The sequence below is a fragment of the Emys orbicularis genome, chromosome 2, assembly GCF_028017835.1.
Source record: "Emys orbicularis isolate rEmyOrb1 chromosome 2, rEmyOrb1.hap1, whole genome shotgun sequence".
NCBI lineage: Eukaryota > Metazoa > Chordata > Testudines > Emydidae > Emys > Emys orbicularis.
In genome coordinates this window covers 66,671,672-66,683,998 of record NC_088684.1, presented here as the reverse complement: position 1 = coordinate 66,683,998, position 12,327 = coordinate 66,671,672, and the positions used below count along the sequence as shown (strand labels likewise).

Genomic DNA, 12,327 nt, shown 5'->3' with positions numbered 1-12,327 from the left:
CCTAATATCCAGATTTAGGCGCCACTGTGATTCACAAAACCCCTGCTCAGCTGCCACTGAACCCTGCAGACACCTAAACTCAGTGCCTACATTTTTGCACTAAAAGTGCCTTAAGTGCTTAAGTTTCTATACCTGGGTATGCAGGGCAATCCAATAGGCATGCTCAGATGCCACTTAACTCCATAGAAAACAGTTGGGGCAGAGAGAGAGGTGGAAGAAGTAGTAGTAGGAACCTTGTAACCTTTAGGCCAATTGTAGGGTATATGGGAGACCACCTGTTAAAATCCACCCTCTGCTTTATGAGAAGGGATCTGAACAGAGATCTACCACCTCTCAGGTGAGTGCCCTGGACTATAGAGGGATTCTCACTCTCTTTCTCTGGTCCAATTAATATGTAATTATTTAATTAATTGGAACACCTTCAATAGGAGAGATTGAGGGAGACCCTCATAAGAATATCCCATAGTCCACCCAGCAATCTGGATTAAGGGTCCTATCTCCATCAGATGGGTGGGGCTTAGGATACACATCTCTCCACAGAAACTCCCACTGGCTAGCTCAGGTGGGAAGCTGCCTAGTGTGCTGGCTTTGTGGATTCCATTCTAAGGCTTGGTTTACACTGGGGGTTGGGGGGACGAGCTAAGTCAGTCTAAGTTACGCAACTTCAGCTACAAAAACAGTGTAGCTGAAGTTGACGTACTTAGAGCTACTTACTGCGGTGTCTTCACTGCAGTAGGTCGACTACTGACACTCCCCCGTCGACTCCGCCTACGCTTCTCGCTCTGGTGGAGTACCGGAGTCGACAGGAGAGTGCTCAGTGGTCGATTTATCACGTCTTTACTAGACACGATAAATTGACTCCCTCTGAATCAATTGCTCCGGAGGTAAGTGTAGACATGCCCTAAAAGATGCCCATCTCTCTCCATGCATTGTATAGGGAGCCTAGGCACCTAACCCAGGCTTTGTGGATCACAGTGTTGTTCCAGCGATTTTTAGGTGCCTAAAAGTTAGGCATTATGACACTCAGCATCGCAACACCTAAGTACCTTTAGGGATCCAGGCCTTTGCCTTCTTTGGTGTTTGTACAGAGCACGGTATGCTGCGGGTACCAATCAAAAGAAATATTAAGTAATAACATATATGAATACATTATGTGCTTTTTTAGGCAAAACAGGATCATTTATATTCTCTTCTGGCACAGAACTCTGAACCCATTTATTTCTACATATAATTTGATTCAAATAATTTCAGTAGAAGGGGGGGAAAGAAATATTTTGGCTGAATTATGCCTTTTCTGTGGTATTTGAAAAAGCCCTTAATTTAAAGACCAATAGTCCATAATTTATTCTAGTCACTTTAGTTATTTTAAGAAACCTGAGGTATTCAAATATGAAAAAATTCTAAGGGCAAAATTCTATCCTTGAATGCACATAGAGTGCATACATCTCCTACATCCTTCACTGGGGGTTCTACACAGGGATCCAAAGGTAGATTTTGTCCCCAAGCACATACAAGTATACTTTTCAGAGCTATTTTTTATTTCCAGCTTTTTAAATTTGTGTAAGCTAATTTTTTTAAAAATCACTAAAAAAATCTCTAAAATAATACTGTCTAGCCCCTAAAATCAAAGCTACACTTTTTCTGTTCTTTTAAATACAGTTGTTGATGCTCCATCAGGTATAGCATTATCAGGATTATTTTAATGTTCTGAGGCTCTTGCTATGAACAGCCATACCTCATGTGGGGACCCAAATGGTGACCTGAAAATCTAGCCCTCCAGCAGATAGGAGTTGCAAACATATAACTTCACCAGTCTTCCCACCCACAACTACCTAACCCTATTATCCAATCCAGCTTCCCTTACTCTAAACCACCTTGCAACAAGTGACTTACTAGCTCCCCGTAAGGGAAGTTAGGGTAGAACAGAAGGAAATAAGAAGTAATGGGTGTTAGTAACAGCTGTGTGTTAGGCCACTGGTGAACCGAAATCACTTTTTATCATGATGACCAATGTTGTCCATTGTTTCCTTGGACTCCCTCAGTCTGTGTGTATCCATCTGTTGTCTCTTGTCTAATCCTTAGATTGTGAGCTCTCTGGGGCAGGTCAGTGTTGTGTTTGTACAATGCCCTGATCCATGACTAGGACTCCAAGGTATTACAGTAATACCACCAATACAAATAATAATAATATAGCAGTAAGGGGCATGTATCTATTGTACATCTAAAGTACCTATCACTATTGTATTGTAGCAAAGATTAGACTGGCTCCACACTGGGCCAAACACTTCTGATGACTTTCAGACCCAGTATATAGGAGAGGGATACACTCACACTCTGCCAATGAGAGTTGTGGAACTGCTGGAATGGGGGACAGGAATGATTTCCCAGTGCAGCCAATAATTCCTCACTGATTTTGGTCCTCTCTTTTCTTCCCATTGGGGCTGTGGAGGTTAATGCAGCCCCAAGTCACAAACTCTACTACTTGGGAGAGAAGATGGGATTTGGCAGCTGTGTGTAGTCTGTACAGTTGCCCCCTTTACCATTCATGTCCATGGAGCCCAGGCAAACCAGAAAGGTCTCCGAGGGCTCTGTGCAATCGAGTTTTGTATAATATTATGTATTGTGTCTAGAAAGAAATTATGTAATTTTATATTGTGCTGTATTTAACCCACAAATTATATGAGGAGGACTTATATGAAGAACAATTTGTCTCCATGATTCCAATTACAGGTATGTGTAGAACACAATATACTAGTAAGAATTTGCCGTGCATGGCAGTTGGCATAGCTTTGTTTTAAAATGGTAAATATTCTCAGATTGAAGTTCAATTAGCAATGAAAATGTCACGTAGCTTTATTATATGTTTGCTAGTATGGCCGGTGTAACTCATTTAGAAGCTGCTTGCAATGTGCAATCCTACACTAAGTATATCATAACCAAAAATACAATACTTACATATGTATATATCCAGAGATAGCAGTGCCAAACAGTCTTTTGGGACAGTCTAAAAGAATATCATTAATTTTTACTGTATACTTACACTCTGGCTCAGTTCCAACACTGGCTTTCTGTAAAAATCATTTCAAGTATAGAATTATGTTGTTTGCTTGCAGCAACATCACAGGAACAGTAGTGAGCCATATGTTGCTACTTAGCAACTTAGTCTATAAGTCCCAAAGCATGTACTGATTTGAAAATTGAACAGAAATGATAATTGTTGAGTGATGCTGTGAGGCAAGTTGTCTTGGATTACCAGGCTATGCAGATGTTTGATGTTATGTAGAAAAAGGAACAAAACTGTATTTTTCCTGTTTGATGGCTGGATTTTTATTATGTTAGCCTAAAGGGGATAAATTGATTAAAAACCCTTACAATAACACAAGGTGATGTTTCCCTGAATATGAACACATTCCAGTAAACAAAAGGAATTTGAAGTGCAAAGTTCAGCTTTCCAAGACCATTCATCACAATTTTGATGTCCAAACTTTATTTCACTCTGCAATATGTACTATTTTACATCATCTGAATTCTTTGAGATATTGGGGTTCAGGAAATATTAGAGAGCAAAGTTAAAATATAATTATCTAGTTACCGTTCATAGTTTCCATAACTAAATGATAGAAATGTCATTTTTTATAAGATTTTTGTGTGGAAGATCAGATGATTCGAACTGAAACAAAGCACCTAGTAAACACATTCTGAAACGTCATAAAAGATTAAAAAGAGTATTGTTATTTTTAAACACTTCAGTTTAAATTATCCAAACTATGCACACACAAAGTATAATAATATCAACCGAAGAAAATCATTCTAATGTATAATGTGAATTTCTAATCCTTTATTCAAAACTATTTAAGACAGACAATGATGCTCTGAAAGGTAGCAGCTGCTTTATAACAGCAATCATTCACAGAGTTTGTATTTCTACTGTTTCAAACAAATTCAATTAGCCCTTGCACTTCAAAACCCTTAAGGCATAAATGAGATGATACTAGGTTGCTTTAATCTAATAGTAATACTAAACTTGTCAGTACAGTTTTTGGATTAATGGTTAGAAAAAAAATTAGTAATATAATTTTTCATTTTTTAATCAAACAATTCTATTCAAAACTACCTCTGGATCTTGGAGGGTTCTTTGCTGAATGAGTTCAATCATACAAGAATCTTAAATTTAAAGTTCAGTCTTCCAAAGGCATTCTTACAGTAACTTCAACAGCAGACAGGGAGGTAATGTGGTGGGAACATTCACATTTTAAATATGGGCTTTTTGACTGATAATATAGCTCAGCTCACATAAAAAATAGTTAAAGAATGAAAGAGAATAAACCTATAAATTAAATTTGAGTAGATAAGCATGACTATCTAAAAATGCTTCTTTATAAAGACATTTAGCTCTCAGTATAATGTCAGTTTCCAAGACTGTTCATTCAACTTTAGGATTATACCCGTCTACCCTCATCTACTAGTCAAGATGCAAACAAACTAATTTCCCACTTAACCAGATATCTCCATGTAAGCCCATAGTTTTTGTCATGCAGAAGAGTATCAGACTGTCCACTATTTGAGATGGGTACTGGGCTACATGGATCACTATCCTGATTCTTTATAGCAATTCGTATGACCCCGGCTTAAATAATGGACCTGTGCTGCTGTCACTATGATTCACTGACACAGAACTGAAATGACTGAAATGTATGGAATGTAACAACAGAATCAGAATTCAAATTCTCCCTCCGCATATGACTGCATGCACCCATGCACAGGTTGCTTTGCTTTTGTTTTTAAAAAGCAATGGCACCCCTTCAGTTTTACAAGCCTAAAATAAATTAAAATGAAATTAACTTAGATGAAAAAAATGTCAACGTGTGGACATATGCCACATTTTAATGGTTCTGATAACTTACAAATTGTTCCTTGCAAATTCTCCGTAAAAAGGACTCAAAAATATTTTTGAACAACTTAATCCATATTATACTCTTTTGACTGCAAGATAAACCCCAGCAGTAGATTTTGAGAGACTCGTTATGCTAACACTAATGGTGAAACCTTGGCAACATTCCTCAGCCATACGATTTCTGTTAAAAATGCAATTCTTCATCTACAACTGGCCTAAGAGTGATAATTAAAGCTATTTGTGATAGTGTAGCTTATAATGATTAACTTGTCTGCAGTCAGATAAACAAATAACCTGCACCTGTAAAGACTTTATTTCCTGAAGGTAAAACAACTGTTTAGGAAAGATCATGCTGGCAAAACAGCTGCTTGCATTCTGGAGAGGAAACAAGGTAGTATCTTTCAACAAATGCCAACTCTGGTGTTTTATCAGCTCTATCTCATTAACTGGAAAGAAGGCTTAAATGCTTTGTTTATAAATTATGATTATTCCTGATTGCAGCAGTTACTGATAGTGCCACTCATTTGCAATGCAACTCTTTGGATTTGTTTAATTACAATTTGAAACAAGGCAGAGAAGATTAATTAACCCACCTGGCTTGCTGGCACATAGTCCTGGCTCGGCTCTGTCATACTCATATACATGTTGTCACCGTCAAACTGCGAATGAAATAATAGTAAACATTCAGCAATCTTGAATGTTTTTCAGCATCAACTGGAAAACAGTAGCCATAAAATAATATTATAGCCCGGTTTGGAAGACTTGTAATTGCATGTGTGCATCTTGTCTTTGATGTTCCTGTTGTCATCCTTATTGACCCTGGATGTCAGTGATTTGGAGTAATTAGTGCTCTAGTAATTACAGCAAGCAAGCAAGCAATGAATGGTTTCCTTTCATCTGCAATCTGTTTTAAAACAAAATGGCTCATTTTGTGCACCATGTATACATTCTGCTGTTGGTTGCAATGAAGTACTAAGTGAATTGAACAGTTTCTGACAAGAGGAAGATGATACTGGAAAATGTACTAAAATGCATCTTAATGGATTCTAACTTTACATTTTGATCAAGAACAAGTTTGGAAGTTTCAAAACAAATTAAAATCCACCTTATTGAAATGTCTCCAAATCAGAAATTAAGAAGAAGGTTCTTAGGCAAATTTCAGGCATTTGAACATCTGAAATACAGAACTTACAAAATTGGGTGGCATAAGTGGACAGTGTGCTTGATGTGTAAATAAAAATGAATATGAACAAACAACTGTGGAATTACCCTTCAGTAAATTATAACAAATAAAATTAATGGAATTTGTGTGCAAACTGATTTTTCTTCTTTTAAAAATAGAATTAGATATAACAAAAACAAGACTGATTAGGAAGGGAAGGTCTACATGGAATGAGACAGCTAGAATATAAGACTGGTCAGGTATCACCACAAAAAAGCACGAGACTACTTTTTTTGTATATGTAATCTGGACACTGTGCCCACAGAACTCTCTTCATACTCTTTCAAATGTCTGTGTCAAGTTTACAGTGTGAGTAATTATAGTCCTAATATGCAATCTAGAGTTAGGAGAAACCTTTCCAAGCCTTTGGAATAGATATGGAGAGCTACAGGAATGCTCATCCCTCAATCATCAACTGAGAATTTCCAGCTGTTACTAGGTCTGTTTAAAATAACTTTCACCTGACCCCATCTGTGCATACTCAGAGTGACATATTTTGGAAATGGGCCATTATTTTGATGATGTGGCAAAAAAGAGTGGCAAGTTACATAAGGCGGGATTTTTAAAAAAATGTTCAGCTTTGACCTTACCCTATTCCTACTGAAGTCAGTAGGATCTGACTCATTGACTTCTGTGAGAGCAGAGTAGGCCAACACTGACCATTTTTGAAAATCCTACCTGTAATACACAGTACATCCACATGGTCATAGGGACGTAGCGTTAGGAACATTACTGCTTGGGGCAATACATACAGATGAGAAACCAAGCTTCACGCAGTCCTCTGCTGGGATAGGGGAGGGTGTTGGTATTCTTACCTGAGTGCTCTTCCTGGACCCTGCTCAAGGGATTCAGTCTTCCACATTTACCCTCAGCTAGAACGTGTCTGTTGCATTTAACACTCCATCCCTCTCCCTCAACCCACTCTGGCTGTTGGAAGAGAGAAGGAGCTTTCTCCCTGTGTCACTCCACACCCCATCTCAGAGCCTACTAGCTGCTCGGGGGGTGGGGGTTTTCTTTGCTACTTCACACCTCTGCCTCTCGCCTCGCTTTATGATTCCTCTGCTGCAAGAGGGTGGGGGTGATTCTGTTACTCATTTCAGCCCTCATTTTTGGCTCCCCTCCTCAGTGAATAGCCTCTGTGCCTGCCTCCATCGCTGCTCTTAGCTTTCACAAACAGGAGCAGAATAAACTGAGCTGGTGCTTATTGATTTCACTGCTGCCCAAAAGGAGCTGAAAAACAGCAGTAAAAACTGGCAAGGCTGCTGCTGTTATTGTTATTTGTATCATGATAATGCCTAGATGCCCTAACTAGGATCCGGGCCCCATTGTGCTAGGTGCAGTACAAACACTAAGAGATACCCCTGCCCCAAAGAGCTTACAATGTAAATAGACAAGACAGACAAAGGGTGAGAGGAAGGAAGTGCTGTTATACCATTTTACAAATGAGTTACCAAGGCACAGAGAGACTAAAAGGAAAGGGGCATAGAGAAGATACCTCATACAGTAGATTATAGCTATTGTATGTTAGTAAACTCAGTTATTATGTGAAAGCTCTGGACCTGGTGTCGTGACTTCTCCAAAATACATTACAGATTTTCTGAGCCTATGCCTCTAGTCATGCTTTCTAACTATGAAAACTTCCACCAAAGACTGGAAGTGAATGATTAATTTAAACCTATGCTCAAATTGTACCTTTAAATCACCTTTGTACCTTTAGATCTTTCTTTGACAGAGTGTGAGCACTTTTCATTGTGTTTTTATTTTAAAGCACCATGGTGTAAAACTGCATAAAAGATGATGTATAATCCACTAGTGATTTATATATAATTTTAATATTTGTGGCTTGTAGATATTGTTGTTAACCTGTATTACCAAAAATCCACTAATCCTGAAAAAGCTTTAAAACTAGGTTTTAAAAAACAAACAAAAAACCCAAATGCAAGCAGTCAGCATTGTTTGAGGATGCTTAATGACAAGTGATGTTCTCTGTTACTAAGAGATGCCATAATGAGACTAAAGCAAAGATGGGATGCAAACAGAAATCATCAAATGATTATGCTAAAGGAAAGGTTGACCTTGTTATGGAAACCATTAAAGATAAAAACAGAATTGCTCTGTAAATGCCACATTATTGCACTGTTGAAAAACCATCCTCATGGTACATTGGTAAAATATTCTAATGACAGATGTGACAGAGTGGGGATATGTCAGTATCAAAGTGTAAACTCCATTTTGAATTATGAACTCCATTTTGTATTATGTGCTGAACACATGTCTGAACTTGCCCAAGACAGGTTATTGTAATACATTCCAGAGAGGCACCCTACACAGGAAACGTGTTTGAAATCTCACTGAAGGACCATCACAGTGAAGCCTTCAGGAGGGCAATCTAGGGCCATCAACTGTGACTGTCCTTCAACTACTGCCCCACTCCCCAGTGGTTTTTCTACAAAGGGGCCTCCAGGAGGAGTGAACATGACAGGGGGAGTGAGCTGGAGTGCCCCAGAGGGACAATGGCAAAAGGAGGCAGATATTTAAAAAGGAGATTTAAGAGCAGGATGCTGCTCTGAGCCGTGGGCCAACCATCGTCACACATAGGACATGCAGCAGAAAGAGGATAACAGATACTTGCCTAGCCTGAACTGCCAACAGACCCTGGACTCTAAAAAAAGAGTGAAATCAGATAGGGGAGGGTGCATCTCAGAACTTTAGTTATTTTGCAAAGATCTGTAACTCTCTAATGCTTTTAAGAGTAAAGTCTCTGTGATTAAGGGTATGTCTACAATACCCGCCGGATCAGCGGGTACTGATTGATCTATCGGGGATCGATTTATCACGTCTAGACGCGATAAATCGATCCCCGATCGCTCTGCCGTCGACTCAGGAACTCCACCACGGCGAGAGGCGGAAGCGGAGTCAACGGGGAAGCGGCGGTCATCGATCCTGCACCGCGAGGACACGAAGTAAGTGATTCTAAGTCGATCTAAGATACGTCGACTTCAGCTACGCTATTCTCGTAGCTGAAGTTGCGTATCTTAGATCGATCCCCCCCCCCCCCACTGTAGACCAGGCCTAAGAAATTCCTTTGCTAAGCTTGTGTTCTTTGCTTGCCAGCCACACTGTCCCCACAGAGGTTACACTAGAAGCTTGGATCTCCCACAGCCTTGGTGGAGCTCTGCAGGAGTGTGTGTAAGTGATTAGGTGATGGGTTGGAGGCACTGGTTTCAGGATCTAGCGCAGATGGACTGTGGAGTCCCATGCACCAGGGAAGGAAGGGTATCAGACAAGAGATTAGAGCCTGGGAGTGAGCCCTATAGACCCTGAGCTAGAAACAGTGACAACTCTGTCCAGAACCAGTTGACTTAGAAGCATATGGGACCCAGCGATTGGGTCCACTCACAACATACTGGTGACCATGCAGAGTGGTACCAAGTCAGGTTGTAACAGCACACATTTTCAAATCTTTACTAAAGGATAATTTTCAATGCAAAAATTTTTTGGAAAAAAAATTGTTAGTCTTCTAAAAGCACACAATTTCTGCCACATCCACTCATAAGATGTATTATCATTTCACAGGTGACTTGTATAATTGTTTAGATTTTCTTCAGTACTATACCTAGACACTATGTGTAAGTTCTCCAGGCTTTTTTCTAACTTGTTCCCCAGACTAACTTGCTATTTATTGCTCTCACTATGGGAAGGGAGTGGAGTCCAAGCGTCTGCTGAGTCCAAAACAAGGAAGTGTACATTTTCAAGCATGCAGATGACATATCTAATACACCATGGTGATTCCAATCTGAATGACTGCACTACAGCTTTTATATTTCCAGTACACTTAATAAAGGTCAATGTAGAAGTGGACAGAGGGTGTTGTTCTGCTTCCCACTTTGAGCCTGCATGTGTCAATACCTGATAGATCCTTGAAGTTGTTAGTCTCCATACAGAGCACTGAAGATGCGTTACTGAGCACAGCGGGTTAGTAGAAGTAGGATGAGACTGACAGAAGGACGGCAAAGTCCAGACATAGCAGAATGTATCAAAGACAGCACAAGCAAGAATGGGGTACTATATAAGTTTTTTGTGTAAATGTATATAGAAAACAGTGGGCACGCAGGGATGAACTATGAACTACCTCAATTGGGCTCCAGCTCCCTTTAACCTTGAATGTTAAATAAAAAAAGAGCCCTGCAGTCTTGAATCACTTGATAAACTATTTCTTGCATCTAGAGCACCTGTTAAATATGCAGACAGAGATTGCAGTGGCAAAGGCTTTTGTTATTATTTTACTCAACACAAACTGAATTATAGATGTATCCACCCACAGAGAGACCTGAGCTTTTGCGAACAGGGGCTGCTAACAGGGAGTTTCGCAAGGGAGTTCTCCAGGTGAAGGAGGAGCAATACAGCACCCTTTTGGGCGGACAGGGGGCTGCAGACGGGAGTTTGACAGAGGGAGGCTTACGATGGTTAGGAAGACCCGCAACACCTGTGCCAGCACTGCTTCTGTCTCCTCCACCTGCGCCTGTAGCCAGACAGAGCGCCTGAGCATGGATGCTTCTACCCAGATCCTGGTGTGGTTTTGCAGGGCTCCCGGCAGGCAGCGGATCAAGAGTGACTACAGGGCTCTGGGAGTATGGGTGAAGGAGTTTGGAGCGCAGGTAGTATTCTCTTCGATTCTTCCTGTCAAAGGTAGGGGCCCGGGCAGAGACAGATGCATCATGGAGGTGAATACCTGGCTGCGAAGATGGTGTCGCCAGGAGGGCTTTGGCTTCCTAGACCACGGGATGCTATTTGAGGAAGGACTGCTAGGCAGAGATGGCGTTCACCTTTCGAGGAGGGGAAAGACCCTATTTGGACACAGACTGGCTAACCTAGTGAGGAGGGCTTTAAACTAGGTTCGACGGGGACAGGTGAGCAAAGCCCGCAGGTAAGTGGGGAACATGGAGACCTGGGAGATGGGTCGGAAACGAGAGGGAGTGTGGGCTATACTGGCAGAGAGAAAGGAGGGTCAGGACAAAACTGGGAGGAAAGATCAAACCAGTATCTTAGATGCCTATATACAAATGCGAGAAGTATGGGTAATAAGCAGGAAGAACTGGAAGTGCTAATAAATAAATACAACTATGACATTGTTGGCATCACTGAAACTTGGTGGGATAATACACATAATTGGAATGTTGGTGTGGATGGATACAGCTTGCTCAGGAAGGATAGACAGGGGAAAAAGGGAGGAGGTGTTGCCTTATATATTAAAAATGTACACACTTGGACTGAGGTAGAGATGGACATAGGAGATGGAAGTGTTGAGAGTCTCTGGGTTAGGCTAAAAGGGGTAAAAAATAAGGGTGATGTCATCCTAGGAGTCTACTACAGGCCACCTAACCAGGTGGAAGAGGTGGATGAGGCTTTTTTTAAACAACTAACAAAATCATCCAAAGCCCAAGATTTGGTGGTGATGGGGGACTTCAACTATCCAGATATATGTTGGGAAAATAACACAGCGGGGCCCAGACTATCCAACAAATTCTTGGACTGCATTGCAGACAACTTTTTATTTCAGAAGGTTGAAAAAGCTACTAGGGGGGAAGCTGTTCTAGACTTGATTTTAACAAATAGGGAGGAACTCGTTGAGAATTTGAAAGTAGAAGGCAGCTTGGGTGAAAGTGATCATGAAATCATAGAGTTTGCAATTCTAAGGAAGGGTAGAAGGGAGAACAGCAAAATAGAGACAATGGATTTCAGGAAGGCGGATTTTGGTAAGCTCAGAGAGCTGATAGGTAAGGTCCCATGGGAATCAAGACTGAGGGGAAAAACAACTGAGGAGAGTTGGCAGTTTTTCAAAGGGACACTATTAAGGGCCCAAAAGCAAGTTATTCCGCTGGTTAGGAAAGATAGAAAATGTGGCAAAAGACCACCTTGGCTTAACCACGAGATCTTGCATGATCTAAAAAATAAAAAGGAGTCATATAAAAAATGGAAACTAGGACAGATTACAAAGGATGAATATAGGCAAACAACACAGGAATGCAGGGGCAAGATTAGAAAGGCAAAGGCACAAAATGAGCTCAAACTAGCTACAGGAATAAAGGGAAACAAGAAGACTTTTTATCAATACATTAGAAGCAAGAGGAAGACCAAAGACAGGGTAGGCCCACTGCTTAGTGAAGAGGGAGAAACAGTAACAGGAAACTTGGAAATGGCAGAGATGCTT

At 40.6% G+C, this 12,327-nt stretch overlaps 1 protein-coding gene across 1 annotated transcript in view; it reads right to left on the bottom strand.

Annotated features, from left to right (window-relative positions):
* The window catches only part of TOX (thymocyte selection associated high mobility group box), a 269,051-nt gene that overhangs the window by 129,531 nt on the left and 127,193 nt on the right, over positions 1–12,327 (bottom strand). Inside the window, exon 2 of the mRNA XM_065399776.1 lies at positions 5,488–5,553. Coding sequence (XP_065255848.1) covers positions 5,488–5,553 — 66 coding nt within the window. The remainder of the gene's footprint in view (positions 1–5,487; positions 5,554–12,327) is intronic.